The following is an 18,362-nucleotide window of genomic DNA, read 5'->3' as shown; positions in this document are numbered from 1 at the left end:
AATGCTGGAGTGGGTTGCCATTTCTTCCTCTAAGGGATCTTCCCAACCCAGAGATCGAACCTGCATCTCCTACATTGGTAGGTGGGTCCTTTATATACCTAGGGCCACCCTGGAGGCCCATCCTGAATGAAGTAAGGTACTCAGTAATGTGCTGACTCAGCCCAACACACTGGAAAGAGTGGGCATGCTCAGTGGGGAAGGTGATTGCACGCTGGAAGGGGCTTTAGATTGGGAGCAGGTCATCTGTTCTCGGCACTTCGTTCAAGGTCAGCCTCGGCAGTGGACTCTTGCTCCTCCACAGTTCCTACCTTTATGCTGTGAGATGTCTGATCCAGAGGGCATCTTCCCAGCTCCTGGGGTCCTCTTTCCCAAGAACCTCTTCCTACACTGACTTCTTACACCCTCCACCACGGCCATTTCCATCACTTGTAACTGCTCCACCTTGAAATCTGATCAAGCAACTTTGGGCCATGGGGTCCTCCATCTCCAGCTTGCTGGTATGACTGCCCCCACTGACACTGTGGATCTCAGCAGACCTCTGTTCCCCTGGTCCTCTCCTGCAACTGTCTCTTTCCCTGTATTTATTTGTTTATTTCTTTAAAATGTACTTATTGATTTATTTCTGGCTGCACTGGATCTTCACTGTTCCAAGCGGGCTTTTCTCGAGTTGTGGTGAGTGGGGGCTTCTCTCAGCTTCCTATTGTGGTGACCTCTCTTGTTGCAGAACACAGGCTCCAGGTGCTCGGATTTCAGGAGTTCCAGCACATGGGCTTTGTTGACCCGCAGCATGTGCGATCTTCCCGGACCAGGGATCGAACCCATGTCCCCTGCATTGGCAGACAGATTCTTAACCATTGGACCTCCAGAGAAGTCCCACCTTACCTATATTTAGCTTGGAGCCCACAGTTCATCATTTCAAGCTCTCTCTTGCTAACATCCCCTTTCAAATTTGTCTGATCCTAACCCACAGTGAGAAATGTAATTTAAACATGACCTCAGACTCCTGTACCTTTGTATTTATACACACATACGTGTACATACATAGATTCTCTCCCAACCTCAATCCAGTTGTAATTATTGAAAAATCTCTCCCTGGTCATCAGTTCTTATGACTAAGCCTTATTTCTCTCCTCATCTTCACCAAGTCATTATAAGGGTCATCTGTACAAACTCTTAGTTTCCTATGGCTGCTCTCATGTTCACCCAGCATAAACATATTCTCTTACAGTTCTGGAGGTCAGAAGTCTAAAATCAAGGTGTTGGCAAAGCTGCGTTCTTTTGGGGGAATTCAGGGTACCATCTGTTTCCTTATCTTTCCCAATTTCTAGATACTGCCTGCATTTTTGGCTCATGGCTGCTCCGTTCCAACCTCTAGTTCTGTGGCTACTCCTCCTTCCTCTGACTCTGATCTTCCTGCCTCCATCTTATAAGGACCTTGGAATTACATTGGTGTCTCCTAGATCATCCAAGGTGTCTTGCCATCTCAAGATCTTTAAATTAATCATAACTGCAAAATCCCTTTTGTGATGTAAAGTAATATATTTATAGATTCTGGGGACTGGTCCCTGTGGACATTTGCGGGGGATTCTTCTGTCTACCAGGTGAGCCATCTGCATATTTTTTATTCATTTCTTTGTCTGTGTGGGGTCTTGGTTGTAGCACGCAGGATCTTTGGTTGTGGCCTACGGATTCTCTGGTTGCGGCTTGTGGGCTCAGTAGTTGTGGTGCCTGGAGTTAGTTGCACTGTGGCATGTAGGATCTTAGTTCTCCAACCAGGGATTGAACCCACGTCTTCTGCGTTGCAGGGCAGATTCTTAACCACTGGACCACCGGGGAAGTTCCCATTTTCTTAACTTCTGCTCACATTCAACCTTTTCTAAACAGGCTCCCGTTACCCACTCACCATCCCAGATGCCCCTCCAAGTGGTCCTTGATGACCCCCATGTTGCTGAAAGCAGGGGTAGTTCTAACTGTCCTTCTTTTGATCTCTTAGCAGTTTCTAACACAGCCAATCAGAATGGGGCATAGAAAGCACCTCTGGGGGCCCTAATGTGGGCAGGCTGATAAGCGTTTCCTAGACTTCCATTTATTAACTTTCATAAGGGAATCTCTGACTCAAGAACTGTTAGACCATCAGCTCAGGGTTCTCCTTTCAGGTGGATAATGTCATGCAGAGTCTCAAATTACAGACTACAGGTTTGCATCATGGTAAGCACAGAGCTGGGTTTCCCAGGTGGCTCAGAGGCAAAGAGTCTGCCTGCCAGTGCAGGAGATGTGGGTTCAATCAATCCCTGGGGCAGGAAGATCCCCTGGAAAAGGAAATGGTGGCCCATTCCAGTATTCTTGCCTGGAAAATTCCATGGACAGAGGAGCCTGGTGGGCTGCAGTCCATGGGGTCGCAAAGAGTGGGACGACTTAGCGACTAAACAACAACAAGCAGAGTTAGAGGCAGAGGCCAGTTTTAAGGGCTTTTCCTAGACTTTCTTTATTAGTGTAAAGTATTGGTCACAAAGCTGCAGGTAAAGGTTTTTTAAACAAACATTTATCTACCAACAAAAATTTGCACAGATCCTAAGTGCGCAGCCAGTGAACTTAGACACAGTGAAATGCGTAGCCGCCCTTCAAGTCGAGAAGGAGCTTTGGCAGCTCACATACACTCCCCCTCATGTCCCCTCCCTGTCACCTAACCCTCTCTTCCCTAAGGTCATGCTAGCCTGGGGATGCATGGGTGGTTTTTAAACTTTTTCCTTTTTTTTTTTTTAACTGCATACAAATGTTTTATATTATCTTATTTTAAAGTTTTAAAAATTCTTTTGACCACACCGAACGGCATGTGGGATCTCACTTCCCTGACCTGGGCTCAAACCTGTTCCCCCTGCATTGGAAGGGCAGAGTCTTAACCAGTGCACCACCAAGGAAGTCCAGATTTTTTTCCCCTTTTAAATAGACTTTCTTTCTGAGAAGGTTTAGGTTCACAGCGAAACTGAGCACAAAGCTCAGGGATTTCACCCACAGCTTCCCCCACTATCCCACACAGCCCGCACCAGCGGTGTACTGTCACAGCCAGGGAACCTGCGGTGACACCAGATTGCCACCCAGAGTCCATAGTTCATACCGAGCTTCTCTCTTGACGCGGTGACACCTTTGATGGTTTCATTGCCCTACACTCCCTCTGTGCTCCACCTATTCATCCCTCTCTCCCCTGCAAACCTCTGGCAACCACTTATATTTTCACTGTCTCCACAGTTTCACCTTTTCCTGAATACCATATAGTTGGAATCATGCGATATGGAGCCTTTCCAAATTGGCTTCTTTCACCTAATCATATACCTCTTGTTTCCTCCATGTCTTTTGTGGCTTCATAGCTCATTTCATTTGTTGTTGTTGTTCAGTCACTACGTCATGTCTGATTCTTGGTGACCCCAAAGACTGCAGCACACCAAACTCCTCTGTCCTCCACTATCTCCCAGAGTTTGCTCAAGCTTATGTGCATTGAATCAGTGATGCCATCCAACCATCTCATTGTCTGCCGCACTCTCCTCCTGCCCTCAGTCGTTTCCAGCATCAGGGTCTTTTCCAATGAGTCGATCTTCACATCAGGTGGCCAAAGTATTGGAGCTTCAGCTTCAGTGTCAGTCCTTCCAATGAATATTCAGGGATGCTTTCCTTTAGGATTGACTGGTTTGATCTCCTTGCAGTCCAAGGAATGAATAATATTCCATTGCTGGACTTAGGCCTAGGTTTCCGAAGAAGGAATTAGACTGAGTCTAGAGCAAGTTTTACTGCTGAGCTTGTAGAGTGTCAGAACTGATGTATCGGGAAGGAGGCTCCCCTCTCTCCTCAAAGTGCAAAAGGGCCGGAAAGACCTCCAGTTAATCAATTCTGTGCATCGAGCTTCTGTCTCCAGAACATCACTCTCAGGATATGAAGATGGTAGCAGGGAGGCTCTGGCCATTGCTGTGCATCCAGCTGTATTTTGATGCAAACAGTCCCACGGAGATCAAGTTTGTTTCCTGAAGACAAACTAACACATGACAAACTGGGTGATGAAAGGTGATAGTCCAAACACAGCAGAAGTTTCTTTCTCACTCACGTGACAGTCTGTGCAGCAGGCAGCAATTCACTTCATCAGTCTGGGAATCAGGCCCCTTTGGTCTTGTGGCTCCATCTGTCCCAGGGCCTTAACATCATTTAGCCAGAGTAAATGGCCTTTCGAACAGACCATAAACACTAAGCTGAGGTCATGCTCCCAGAACTGATTTAAGCTTTCAGCCAGCTGAGCATCCCCATGAAGGACAGGGTATGATGGACAAGAACATTTTATTGACAAAGCTGAGGGGATCCAAGGATGAGAGTACAACTCTGGGAAGCTTCAGGGTGGGTACCGGCCTGCGGGCAGCCTCAGAGCCACCCTGAGCTCCCTGGATCCTAAGACCCCACAGAGAATCTTGCATAAATCATGGCGTCATCAGGGCCCACCTGTGCACCCTACAGGATGACCCTGACCTGGGGCCCCAGGACCACCAAGGGATCTCTGCCTGGTCCCTCTCGGTGCCCCGAGGGGTTCACCTTATAAGTAACAACATTCCAACAAACAGGATCCTGACTCACAATGCATGCATGCATGCTAAGTCACTTCAGTCATGTCCAACTCTTTGTGATCCTATGGACCGCAGCCCACTAGGCTCCTCTGTCCATGGGATTCTCCAGACAAAGATACTGGAGTGGGTTGCCGTGCCCTTCTCCAGAGGATCTTCCTGACCCAGGGGTCAAACCCACATCTCTTACATCTACTGCATTGGCAAGTGGGTTCTTTACCACTAATGTCACCTGGGAAGCCCCGATTCACAGGCCTTTTTGCTGCTCAAAGCTAGACTTTACTTCTCTAAGTGAAGTTAATTCGGGGTGGCTGATTCCTTGGCCGGTCTTATGATGGTGGTCGTGGGTGGGAAGGAAAAAAGTAATTACAGCCGGACACCTAAGGTCTGGATGCAGAGTGCTGGTGAGGGCGCCCAGTCTTTGCTTTCACACTGGGCAGGTGTGCTTTGGCAGGTGAGCCCCACCTAGGGTCGAGCATCTGAGTCCCTTCTCAGCAAGCATCAGGGGAGCCCAGGGAGCTGGACTGGGCGCCTTTTGTCAATCATGACGGTTCAGAGAGGATTTTGAAACCAAAGCAGGAATAGCTCAAGCACGGCCCATCCCTGCGGGGACTGGGGCGCTTGGAGGCTGCCTTCCTCCACACCCCTCCTCCCCTTGAAGGCTGACGCTGCCACACCATCTCCCACACACCTCCCCAGAAAGTCCCTGGCTTCCCTCCCAGCTGCCTCGCGATTGACCTCATGAGGTGTGAGAAGGAGGAAAGGAATCTGCATCTCAGATGAACCTTCCTTCCTCCTTTCTGAGAAAACGTCCAGGCTGCTGGTGCCTGCCAGGCCGTCCACAGCTCCTCCAAGCCCAAGGCCTTTTCGACCCAGCCAGCCTCGCTGGAGGTGCAGTGACAGGGAGCCGGTATAAGTCTCCTGGGGCTGCTGTAACAAATGACTGTGAACTCAGATGACTGAAAACCGTAGAAATACATTCTCTCATAGTTCTGGAAGTCAGAAGTCTAGATCAGGTGTCAGCAGGGTCGTGCTGTCTTCAAAGTTTCTCAGGAAGAATCTTTCCTGGGACTTCCCTGGTGGCCCAGGGGTTAAGACTCTGAGCTCCCATTGCAGGCGACACAGGTTCGATCCCTGGTCAGGGAACTAAGATCCCACAGACTGTGCAGCACAGCCACACACACACACACACACACACACACACACACACACACATATATTTTAACTAAAAAAAAGAATCTTTCCTACTGTCTTCCAGCTCCCATTGGCTCCTGACCACCCTGGAGGTTCTTGGCTTGCAGAGACATCACTGTAGTCTTTACATGATTGCCGCCCCGTGTCTCCCTCTCTTCTCGTCAGGACACCAGTCATATAGGATTCAGGGACCTTCTCACTCCTGATCTCAGCTTCACTAATTACATCTGCCATGACCCTGTGTCCAAATAAGGTCACATTCTGAGGTTCCTGGTGAAAGTCAATTTGGGGGAAGACACTGCTGGACCCATAACGGAGCCCTACCATCCCCTCTCCCCTCCCTTCAGAGAAGTCCCTTACCCTAGGCAGGATGCCTGCCTTGGTTTCTTCTCCAGGACAGAGGCAGGCCCAGGACTGGTTTTCTAAAATAAAATGGGCATCCTCTTGGTCCAGGAAGGCCTGGCCCAGCTAGTGGGAGATCAGAGAAGCCAAGTCTCCCTCTTCCTACGTTATAGAGATGCTTCAGGACTTCTTGCCTCCTGGCCAGCCCTTCAGTGCTTCCTGGAGGGAACACGCTCTCGGAGCCTTGCCACGGGCCAGCCCAGACCAAGGGCTCCAGCCCAGACAGAAAAGCCAGCATCTGCTCCCTTTCGGCCCCCAGCTCTGTCTGATGTCCTGTCCCAGGGAGCAAGGGAGGAAGCCCCGCCCACAGCGGATGAAGCCCCGCCCACACCTTCTGCACTGCCCAGCCCCCGCCCAAGGGGAGCTGAGGTCCTCCCGCTCCGAAATCCATGAAGGAGTGGTGAAGTCCTACACCCCTTGTAACCCAGCTGAATATTTTCCAGGTTACCTAACCAAACTCCTGCAAAACCACACCGCCTATGCCTGTGACGGGGACCATTTGAATCTGCAGTGTCCTCGGCATTCCACGATAAGTGTCCAGTCGGCATTTTATGGGCAAGATTACCAAAAGTGTAGTCCGCAGCAGCCTGCCTCCCAGAGGGAAGACAGCCTAACCTGTGTGGTGCCCACCACACTGCAGGTATTGCCTTTCCTAAGATGTTCTAAGATGACAAAATGGTTTTCTATCTCTCTGCCTCTGCCTCTCTGTCCCTCTCTCTGTGTATATACTTGTGATTCCACAGTTCACTCCAAGCAAGCCTGATCCCTGAAAATCTCCGTGTAGACAGATCACGAATTTGGCAAATGAGCTAGTCTTTGCTTCTGAGTCTGTATAGAATGCCTACTTATTGGAGCCCTCCCGTGATACACTTGCAGAATGAATTTATTAAAAGACACGCTGCTCCCTGCATTAAAGCTAAGTCATACCATTATGCTGGGTTTCAACCTCGAGACTTAACATCTCTCATCAGCCCCTCCACCCCCCACCCCACCCCCAGGAGACAAGGAAAGGCCATGCCTGCTTTAGTAGAAACTGCAAGGCAGACATCAGAGGTCATGGTCAGATTCTTAGAGAATGCACTCAAGGAAGAGGAATATCAATAATTATCTTTGCTATTTTTTAGGGTTTGCTTCTCCAGTTGTAGATAATCATGTTATTCTGGTTTGGATCTCTGTTGAACAGTCTCTGCTGGTTAACTGTTTGAATCTCTGTTGACCAGTCTCTGCTGTTTACTCTTGATAGTACCAGGAATTGGGGGTGGAGGTGCGGAGCTGACTCATTCTTTTTTCGATTGGCATTGGGGAAACACTTGGTCTACGAGGAGGTCAAAACTACTGCATTCTGTAGCAGCGCACAAAAAACCTGAAAGAACTCTTCTGGCCAACCCCAGTATCCATGATGACTTTCAACTATTCTTGCTTTCAGTTACCCAAACAACCTCCATCCAGCTTTCCTGGCCCCCTCAACATCTATAACTAGTTGGCCAAGGTTATGGAGTCAGTTTTTTTTTTTTTTTTAATGCCTCCGAAGTTCCCTATGAATCTGTTGATGTCAAGGCGGTTAGAGTAGCTGGTGAATTAGATGTCAGCTTGATTTTTGTCTGTTGTGAGAAATGAGAGTAACGGTAAATTTCCGAAAAGGATTGGGGAGAAATAGAATCAGCTTCAACACGGAACAGCTCTCCCTAAGGCTGGAAGAGGAGAAACAAACCTAATGTGATAACGTAAGGTTTTTTCTGTTGCCTGGACTATTTATTGCTTCATGCCAAGCACTGTAGTATCTGGGTGGTCACATGATTGGTGAAGACACCCACCAAGAAACCACATAAATGTGTTTGAATGAATCCCCTGGTTTCCATGCCCTGAGGAGAGACAACATGTTTCTTCTGGAGATAAGCATTTCCTTTCCTTGCATGCCCCACCTTCCCTCCAGCCCTTCCCCGTACCCTGAAAATGTCCCTATTCCTAAGTCCAGCAGCCCATGCCCACCTGCCTGGTGCCAGGCTTTTCCCTGGGCTTTCAAAGAACAGTGACCAGTGCCACCAAGGCGGAAGTGCCTACTTTGGGGAGGTATGAACTCCTGGCACACGCAGGCACCAACCTCATCCTCTGATCTGGGCGCCTGCCTCTGCCAGGCAACCCCGAGGGAAGAGGATGTTCCCGTAACCAGGCGGACGACTCAGCATTTGTAAACACAGTCCGGATGTTGTTCAGAGGGCTCGTCTGCCAGAAGCATCCCTGCGTGCTGCTCTTTTTCCTCCAGAGGTTAAGAGATTCTTTCCTCTTTTAACCTGTGTTTTGAGAGCTGATGCAGGGGCTTCCTCAGAGGGCGGTTGCCCAACGTAGGAGGGAACGGGGTGACACCTTCCCATCCTACCTCATCCCGAGACTAAATGGCTATAGGAAGTCCCCTCCCTGCACCTCTCAGCTCTGACACACTTTGGAAAGATCGCTGCCTTGGGTCCCGTGGTTGTAACACAAGGAGCTATGCAACGGCTGATGATTCCCTCGGCCAAGGAATATGCTCCATCTTTTGGGGGTCCTTGGGGATTTCCCTGGGCATTTTTCCTGATTTTATGCACAACTGTGAGGCCCCTAAGGTGACAGAGAATACCTGGTAGGGCCAGCATCCTTCACCAGATATTCCATGGGCGACTGTGAGAACACGGTGACTCCAGACAGGCTTGTGAATTGGCACTAAATTCAGTCCAACAGGAATAAGTAGATTCTTAGGAGCGTTTTTCCTATTCTTGGTGTGGAGGACCTCTGTGTTCATGATGGGGGGGGGGGTCCTGACCCATGTGGGAACTGGGAGGGCAGCAGTGGGATGGAGGCCTACTTGCGACCCAGTGGTGGGTGGTCCCCGAGCTTGCCCAGAGCAGACTCATTCACAAAGGTGTGATCAGCCTGGGAAAGGTCAGGAGAGGCTTGAAGGAAAGTGTTTAAAGCCAGAGGCTCAACAGAAAGTCTGAGTGTTCCGCTGGATGGGATACCGCTCAGAAGTGGGTGGGTCCTGTGTCCTTGCGGTTGGTGAGGGTAAGGATCAACTTTTTAATTTTCATGTGTTGACCTGCATTTGGGTCGGGGTTTCCAAAAACTGAAAATGAAAGTGTTAGTTGCTCAGTCGTGTCTGTCTCTTTGTTATCCCATGGACTGTGGCCCTCCAGAGTCCTCTGTCCATGGGATTCTCCAGGCAAGAATACTGGAGTAGTTAGCCATTCCCTTCCCCAGGGGATCTTCCCAACCCAGGGATTGAACCCGGGTCTCCTGCCTTGCAGGTGGATTCTTTTACCATCTGAGTCACCGGGGAAGCCCAGGAGTCTTCCAAACGCTAACGGTTCCTGTGACCTGTGTTGGGGGTTTCTAAGGATGCGTAGCTGTGACTGTTTCGCACAGCCGTGGTGGGTAGGGGTGGGCATCTGCGTTTCTTCCAGTCCACCCTCTGTGGTACCTTGATATAGCTTATGTCCCCAGGAGCCTCCACGATGTCACTCTTGCCAGAACTTCAGTAGTGGTGCCAGGCAAGGCTAATTGGAGACTGGTTTTCTGTGGGAGGCCTGGTGCTGTTGGAGCAGATATTTTTTTGTGAGGCGCGATGGGCAGACCGGGGCCGATCCGATCAGCCCCGTGTAGGTGCTTCTGTCTTAGACTTAGACTTAGGCTCAGACTTAGACTTTAAATGGGAGCCCCAGGCCAGGCAGGCAGGGGCCCGTCCCTCCAGAGCAGCCCAGGCGTGGGGTCCCGCAGACGCTGCATGTGGTTCTCAAGCCTGTCCCTTTTCTACCTCTCCTTTTAGAAGGTGCTGGACGAGTGTCAGAACCAGCGGGCCTGCCACCTCCTGGTCAATAGCCGTGTTTTTGGACCTGACCTTTGTCCAGGAAGCAGTAAATACCTCCTGGTCTCCTTTAAATGCCAACCTAGTAAGTAACTGCCAAGGGGGGCAGAGCGCGTGGGGGTGTGGGCTCCCAGTTTCATTCATAGCCTGATGAAAATGCTCCGCCGGTGGACCAGTTGGCATCCGTCCAGCTTCGGAACGCTTATTAATAGACATGCCGGGGTCCCAGCCTCGTGTGTGTGCACACTCACCTGTGTAGGTTCTTGGCCCCTGAGTTTTCTTCTTTTTAATTCTTTTGTTTATTTAGTTATTTGGCTGTGCTGGGGTCTTCGTTACTGCATGCAGGCTTTTTCTTGCTGCATGCAGGCTCTCTCTGGTTGAGGGGAACAGGGCGCCGGCTTCTCGTTGCAGTGGCTTCTCTTGTTGCGGAGCACGGGCTTCTGGGCACTCAGGCTTCAGTAGCTGTGGCACCCAGGCTCAGTAGTTACAGCTTGAAGGCGTCAGAGCACAGGCTCAGTAGTCACGGCACCTGGGCTTCGTTACTGTGCGACATGTGGGATCCTCCCAGACCAGGGATCAAACCCGTGTCCCCTGCATTGGCAGCCAGATTCTTAGCCACTGGACCACCAGGGAAGCCCACCCCTGAGTTTTTAAAAAACTCCTTCCGAGTTTGTAAAACTCGGTGGTACTGATGCTAAAGGTACTGGGCGACAAGAGACTGCAATTGCTTTTCCCAAAAAATGGGGAGCTGGTTCTCCTTTTCAGAGGAGGGCTTGTTATGAGGCTCCCCCACCCCCTCAGCTGCGGGGCGGCTTGTTCTTCTGGGGTGGCCAGTGGCACAATTACCGCCTGAGCCCACAGTGACAGATCTTTACGAGCTGGCTTCCTCCCACTCTCATCCTCAGTGGGCCATCCTGAAGCAGCATCTTTCCTGAGAGAAAGAAGAGGGCTTGGTGGGAGCAGCCTTTTCTGTCCTTTTTTTTTTCCGGCCATTGTATGCAGCGCGTGAGATCTCAGTTCCCCGACCAGCGATTGAACCCGCGCCTCCTGCACTGGGAGCTTGGAGTGTTAACCACTGGACCTCCAGGGAAGTCTCCAGCCTCTTCCATGCTGAGTCTTGCACCTTTCTCCACTGACTTCCCCCCTTTCTAACGCACACCAGTTTTGTGGTTAACCGGTTGCAGTCCCAAAGTAATTGCTGTTCCATGAGGAGGTCACACCTCCAGGCATGGAGGGCCTGAGAGAAGTGTAGGTAATTACAGGTTCCTGGGAATACTTGAAAAACTTGTTGGAAAGACAGCAGTGTGCTAGCAAAGACATTTAGCCAACGGTCAGGGATGAAATTTTGGAAAATTCTGCACTGCCACCACAATGCAGTAATTCATTCAAACACACACCCAGACTCACACTCACATGTGCCCCCCCACTGTCACACGCTCACAGTGCACACAGCTGGACTCTCACACATGCATACTATCACCCCCATATTATACACATACGCATTGTCACTCACGTAGCCACACACTTACTCGCAAGTACACACAATCACAGACTCCCACAAGTAGGTCCAGACTTTGCAGAACAGTCTACGCCACCCCCAGGAACTCTCACCAACTCCTCCCCCACTCAGTAGACTCAGGAAATTCATTTCTAGATGCCCACGCTCTTAGAGGCGCCTGATCTCAGAGATGACCACACCAGGGACTTCCCTGGTGGTCCAGTGGTTAAGACTCCGCGTTCCCAGTGCAGGGGGATCAGTCCCTGATCCGGGAACTAGATCCTGCATGCGGCAACTAAAGATCCCTCGTGCTCTAACAAAGTCCCAGCACAGCCGAAAAAAAAAAAAAAAAAAAAAAAAGAGCCCCCCCACCCCCAAAAAAGATGACACCCTTGGCCACACCCTTGTCTGCCTAAGCTTCGCCTTCTTTTCCACTTCTGCCAAGACACTTCTGCGAGATAGTGTCTCGCATTTTCTGTCTGTTGGAAAACTGCTTATGATTAGAGGCTGGGCATGACCAGCATCTGAAAGAAGTGAAAAGGCCCTTGTGAGATCAGCAGGCCCCGGGAAAGCTGGTGCAGGGCCAAAGCCCTGTTTCTCCAGCGGGCAGTGAGGCCTGTCCGCCCACTTCACTTCATCAGACCCTCACTAAGCACTGCTGTGCACAAGTGTGGCCAGGTCCTGCTTATGAAGAGAACTCACGTCTGGCAGAGGGTTCATGGATGGTTGTTCTGTCTTGGGTGATTTCCATTGTCCCGTCATCCAGAAAACATTTATTGAGATCTTTCCATACTTGATCGCGTCTTAGATTCTAGGCCAAACATCTCCTTTCCCCAGAAACACCCTCTCTCTTAAAAAAATATCTAAAGAAGACCCCTGTGCCCTTGATACTGTGCAGGAAGCTCAAAGAGGAATCGATTGACCTCAGTTCAGGGAAGACTTTCCCAGCAAGTGATGAAGAACTCCTGGCTGGGGTCAGGTCAGGGCACAGGAAGCTCACTCCTTAGAGAAGCCTGCAGCCGGAGGTGCAGGGGCCTGGAGGGAGCAGAAAGAAGCACCAGGCAGAGAGCTGGGGCAGGATTCAGGGCCCTGATGGCCAGGGAGGAGGCGGAGTCTTCCTGTAGGGCAGCATTTAAGCAGGCAGTGTCCTTGGATGGGGTTGTAAAGCCCCCTCTGGCTGCCTTATGTGTAACAGACTAGAGGGGCGAGCCCTGTGTCTTAGTCCATCTGAGTTGCTATCACAAAATGCCATGAATGAGGTGGCTTACAATCAACAGAAATTTCTTCCTCTCAATTCTGGGTGCTGAGAAGGCCAGGATCAAGGTGCAGACTTGGTATCTTCTTACGACCTGCTTCTCATAGACAGCTGTCCTTTTTACTCTAACCACACTTGGCAGAAGGGCAAGGAATCTCTCTGGGGTCCCGTATGTAAGGGCACTAACCCCAATCATGAGGGTGCACCCTCATGACCTAAGCACCTTCCAAAGGCCCCACCTCCTGATGCCTAATCCCACTTCCTAATCACATGGGCATTAGGATTTCAGCAAGGGGATTTTAGGGGGACACAAGGGTTCAGACCAGAGCATCTTGTGTGACCTGGATGGACATTGGTGACCTGGGGCACTGAAGTTTGCTGGAGTTCCTATGAGCTGTTATGAAACAGTGTTGGCAGTGAGGTTGTCCCCACACCCTCCTCCCTCTTTTTCTGCAGCACTCACCTCCAGAGGCTCTTCTCCATGGCCCCAGTTCCAGTCCCTGCATAACACTCTGAGTGTCCAAAGGCCCCACCGCTGAGCCCAGGGCGCATGGAGCCAGCCTTACCATGGGGGCCAGCTCACCCGTCTCGGCCCGTCCTTACCTGTGTGCAGTGACAGCCACCCTGATGAAAGTGTTTATACCAGGGAGATTGGCTGAGGCTACAGATCAGGGCACATTTGTGTGTTGTGTGGAGAGTATTTTATCAGCAGTCCTCACTGGAATCTTCTTTCCTTGATTGTGTGCCATGCTTCACCTCGTCCTTAAATCTCATCCCTTTGGAGAATTTTTGGTTGCAGCAGGTCTTTGAATTTGGGGTTCATGTTCTTGTCTGCTTTGGGGCTGTCTGTGATCTTGGACAGTGGAAGGAAGTGTTCTGAGCCTCTATAACTCAATGGTAAAATAAAGATGATAATGATACACTTTCTATGCAGGGCTGCTGTAAAGAATAAAAATATAGTGCTGTGTGTAAAATGCTTAGCACAGGACCTGTCAGGGAGTTGAGTTCAGGGACTGGCAGCTGTTATCCCAAGGGGAAGATTAAAGTAAGTCTTTAAAAATTTTTTAATTTATATGTTTACTTGATTTTTGACTGCATGGGGTCTTCATTGCTGTGTGGGGTTTTCTCCAGTTGCAGTGAGAGGGACTACTCTCTAGGTGAGTGGGCTTCGCACTGTGGTGACTTCCCTTGTGGAAGACCATGGGATCTAGAGCATCCAGGCTTCAGTGGCTGCAGCACATTGGTTCAGTGGTTGCAGCTCTCAGGCTGTAAAGCATGGGCACCATAGTTTTGGTGCACGGATTTAGTTGCCCCATGGCGTGGAATCTTCCTGGACCAGGGATCAAACTCATGTCTCCTGCATTGGCAGGCAGATTCTTAACCACTGGACCACCAGGGAAGGCCTTAAGTAATTCTTGCTAAAGATAATGAATGACTGCAAGGCAGTGACATACCCATGATTGGGGGTGGGGGGGTGTGCTCTGCCCTAGGGAATAGCAGGGTGCATTGTCTGTTGAGGACTTAAAAACAGCGTGCGTGTGTGTGCTCAGTTGCTTCAGTTGTGTCTGACTCTGTGACACTGTAGACTCTAGCCTGCCAGGCTCCTCTGCCCATGGGATTCTCCAGGCAAGAATACTGGAGTGGGTTGCCATGCCCTTCTCCAGGGAATCTTCCCAACCCAGGGATCAGACCTGCATCTCCTGAGTCTCCTGCATTGCAGGCAGATTCTGTACCACTGGAGAAGCCCCTAAAAACACAATAAAAGAGGCTAAATGGCTGTCTTTACGTTAATATTGTCATGCACTGGCAGCTGTAAATAATGTCAATAATAACATATTCCTATCAGGGCAAAGCACTGATGCTGAAAGCTTGGTTTCTGTGCACTGGTGCTGAATCGAATCTCAGAGGCAGAGTTTTGGGTGAAGTAGAAAAAGGATAGCTTTATTGCTTTGCCAGGGAAAGGGGGACACAGCAGGCTGTTGCCTCAGAAAACTGCATGTCCCAACCCATGGGGATTTGGTGAGGAGTTTTATAGCAGTAGGTCAAGGGTGAGCTTGCTGATAGGATTAGGGCTCAGGTGGTGTTCTCTGGAATGAAGAATGCTAACACCTTCCAAAAGCTCTGAAGGATTGGAGAAGACTCTTGAGAGTCCCTTGAACTGCAAGGAGATCCAACCAGTCAATCCTAAAGGACATCAACCCTGAATATTCATTGGAAGGACTGATGTTGAAGCTGAAACTCCAATCCTTTGGCCACTGGATGCGAATGTTAGGTAGGTAGAATAGGGAAAAGGAGTCCAAAATGGCGGTGGCTACAAGACAAGGAAGGTCCGAGGACCACAGTGAAGACTTCAGGCAGAACCAACAGAACAAACAGCACTCCTGGCTAAGCCCAATTTGCATAGGGCAGGCCCAGGTGGAGGAAAAAACATATAAAAGGAGGAGCCAAAGCGCTTTCTCTGGGACTCTCTCTCCCACGTGCGCGCGCTCTCTCTCTCTCTCTCTCTCTCTCTCTCTCTTTCCCCCTCATCCCTCCCCATGCACTCCTCCACTCTCTTCTCTTTGAGTCTTGGATTCTCCTGCTATCTTCTAAATAAAATGGAGCTGTAACACTGATTTGCCTAAGAGCTGTAGCATGGTTAGTCCAAGACCTGAGAGCTGTGACGCGCCGAGGGCTTTAATGTCCGTTGCTCCAAATCTTTGTTGTGTCAAGACAAAGAACTGAGGAACATACACTCGCGTGACATGAAGAACTGACTTATTGGAAAAGACCCTGATGCTGGGAAAGATTGAAGGCTGGAAGAGAAGGGGACGACAGAGGATGAGAGGGTTGGATGGCATCACCAACTCCATGGACAGGAGTTTGAGTAAACTATGGGAGTTGGTGATGAACAGGAAGGCCTGGTGTGCTGCAGTCCATGGGGTCACAAAGAGTCAGACACGACTGAGCAACTGAACTGAGCTGAACACCTTCCATTCATTGGGCATTTTAGTTCTGTAAAGAGCTCGAAGACGTTGCCCTGTGTATCCCCTGAGAAGGAACCAGGACCCTCCCCCAAGGCTGCACTACTGTTTCTTGGCTGCTCTTCTCTAGTTTCCGCATTTCCTCTCTTCTCTGATTAGCAGCTGTTCTAATCTGCCCTTTGCAGTTCAGGGAATATCATGGAGGCTGGAGTCTATTCCCTGCAAACCAGAAACAGGGGCCAGAAAGCCTTCCATGCCCAGGAGTCCCACAGGGCCCTGCTCGATTTTGTCGCTCCCCGTACCCATCTCTGAAAGGCCGCTGCTGATGGGCATGTGTGTCTGTGTATCGTTAAAGAGGAATGAATCGCACACATCGACCTCTAATTAGGAGAGAGAATTTGCCGCCTTTAAGCCTGGGTGGTTGTACCTCCACCCAGGCTCCTGGGTAAAGCATCCAAACCCACACGGATGTTGGCAACGCATTTCTGCAAAGGCTGCCCACACCTTTTCTCTTCTGATACCATCGAGCACTCTGACTCAGCTCTGACACAAGTTCTAGCTCTCCAAGAAAAGCAGCAATTATGTTACTAGTATCATTGTTTTTAGAGCCCAGAAATGTCACTCTTCAGTGACAGTGAGTTACTGTCGACTCACTGTCAGTGAGTTAAAATCGACTCCAGCCTCCATGACATTCCCAAGGAACCGAGAGACGCAGCAGCATACAGTGGCAACCCCAAGCATGTAACGTGACACTCACAGGTCCCTCCATTCCAGGAGTCGATTTGCCGGTAATCTGGGGACAGAAACCACTGGAGGCTTACATGGGGGTGTTGTGTTTCTCTGGGTGAGTTTTCGGCTTATACCGAGGCTGGTACCTTTAATCAATGGATCTTAAAAACCAGACAAATGGGGACTACTAAATACTACACTCCATGGGATCGCAGGAGTCGGACATGACTTAGCAACTAAACCACCACTAGCACCAAATGCATTTCATGACATGCCTTAAAAAAGCTCTTCTAATTTTAAAAAGTTCTGATAAAAAAGAAAGAAACCATTCCTGCTCAAAAGTTTCCGGAATACTGAGATAAGGCTTGGTTTTCGTCCGGCCTTCTCCCTCCTCCTTTTCTGGCGAGCTCTGCCAAGGCAGGGCATTCTTAGCATTTTTGGTATTCTTCTAGTTAGAAGGGTGCTTGGGCTCATTTGGTGTGTCTACCCGGGCCCTCTGTTCTGCATCAAAGGCCGTCTCTCACACTGGGCCTTTGAAGTCAGGCAATATTTCGGTGTTGGTGGGATTTAGTGTTTGCTCATCAAAACTCTGAAGAACTCATAGCAGTGCGGATATGACTCACCGAAATCAGACCTTCCAATGTCAAGGTCAGACTCCATGTTCAAGAAAAAGAAAACAAAACTTTTCTCGGCTCTAAGTTTAAACTGCTTTATTAAGATTTCAGTGTTGGGTAAAGGACTTCTGAAACATTTGCTTAGTCATCACTTGATTTTTCCCTCCTCTGATGGGTCCTCACAGGTATGTGCAGATCCTAAACAGGATGGGGATTCTGGGAACATCTGTAACTTGCTTTCCGCTCTACATCTCTCACTCATGAATCTTCCCATCAACGTGTTCTAAGGAACCATTGCCCAAGTTTTCCAGCACCGGAGCTGATGGTAATCTTGAGATACTAAAATTTTTCCTTCAAGCACTTCAAAAGCTTTGCCTCACTGCTCCTTCTGTGTTTTTAGGCATGGGGATTTACAAGTTACCGAAAGGTGGAATTTCTACTAGGAAATTATTTTCTTTCATGTTTTAAGATTGGGACTTATGCTTCGGTAATTCCAGGATATGAAGGTCCCACTGGCCACCTTTGCCCTGATGTTTACTGCTCTCGCCTTCTCCTTCAGGGAATTTCAGAATGGTTTGATCGCAACCCAGAGTAAGAAAAACATTTTGCCTTTTGGCCCAACATAACCACACACAACTAAAAGGAATCCGTTATTAAACAGTGTTTATCTTTACTTTGTATGATGTGCTTTGATGTTTTCTGAACTATTCTTTTTTTTTTTTTTTTTTAATTTCTAATCGTGACTCACTAAACTGATTTCATGATGGGCCTCAGATGACAACTGGAAAACTTTGATTTGAGGGATCAGCCTGCATGTCCAATCCAGGAGAGAAAAGTGGAATAAAAACATGAGTGGGAGAGAGAAATAAAAGGGGGGCATGGGGGCGATGGGAGGTGTGGACTAGCTTTCCTTGTTCTTCCTCCCCATCCTGGAATTTAGCTCTTGTTTGCTAGGGACACCAGTGCTTGTCTGGCTGAAAGGTGTGCCCCTGGTTGCCATTTCAAAATAGAAAAAAACTAGGATTGAGGTGATAGAGTGGGGCTAACATTTTTTCATGATTTTTTTTAATAAAAATATTTAGATGGGGGCGGGAGAGAACCACACATGCAAAGAAATAACCATGGTCCCCCTCAGGTTTTCCTCTGCTTTTATTTTGCAAAGTCCAAAATAAGTGGGAGGCTAAGAAAAGAGATTTATCACATGTAAGAGAGGAAAGTTCAAAAGTTAGCATCCAGCATCTATGAATCCTTCCTACAAACGATTTTCTAAAAAT

At 49.3% G+C, this 18,362-nt stretch overlaps 1 protein-coding gene across 8 annotated transcripts in view; it reads left to right on the top strand.

The window, feature by feature from the left end:
- Positions 1–18,362, top strand: part of EVA1C (eva-1 homolog C) — a 121,791-nt gene that overhangs the window by 44,659 nt on the left and 58,770 nt on the right. For 7 of the 8 annotated variants that reach the window (XM_027538056.1, XM_027537792.1, XM_027537965.1 and 4 more), the window contains exons 2-3: positions 6,638–6,834; positions 9,991–10,114. The exons of the other annotated variant lie outside the window; for it this stretch is intronic. In XM_027538056.1, coding sequence (XP_027393857.1) covers positions 6,638–6,834; positions 9,991–10,114 — 321 coding nt within the window. The remainder of the gene's footprint in view (positions 1–6,637; positions 6,835–9,990; positions 10,115–18,362) is intronic. 8 annotated transcript variants of the gene reach the window in all.

Source organism: Bos indicus x Bos taurus, chromosome 1, assembly GCF_003369695.1.
Source record: "Bos indicus x Bos taurus breed Angus x Brahman F1 hybrid chromosome 1, Bos_hybrid_MaternalHap_v2.0, whole genome shotgun sequence".
NCBI classification, from domain to species: Eukaryota; Metazoa; Chordata; class Mammalia; order Artiodactyla; family Bovidae; genus Bos; species Bos indicus x Bos taurus.
This window is presented reverse-complemented; position numbering and strand designations above follow the sequence as displayed.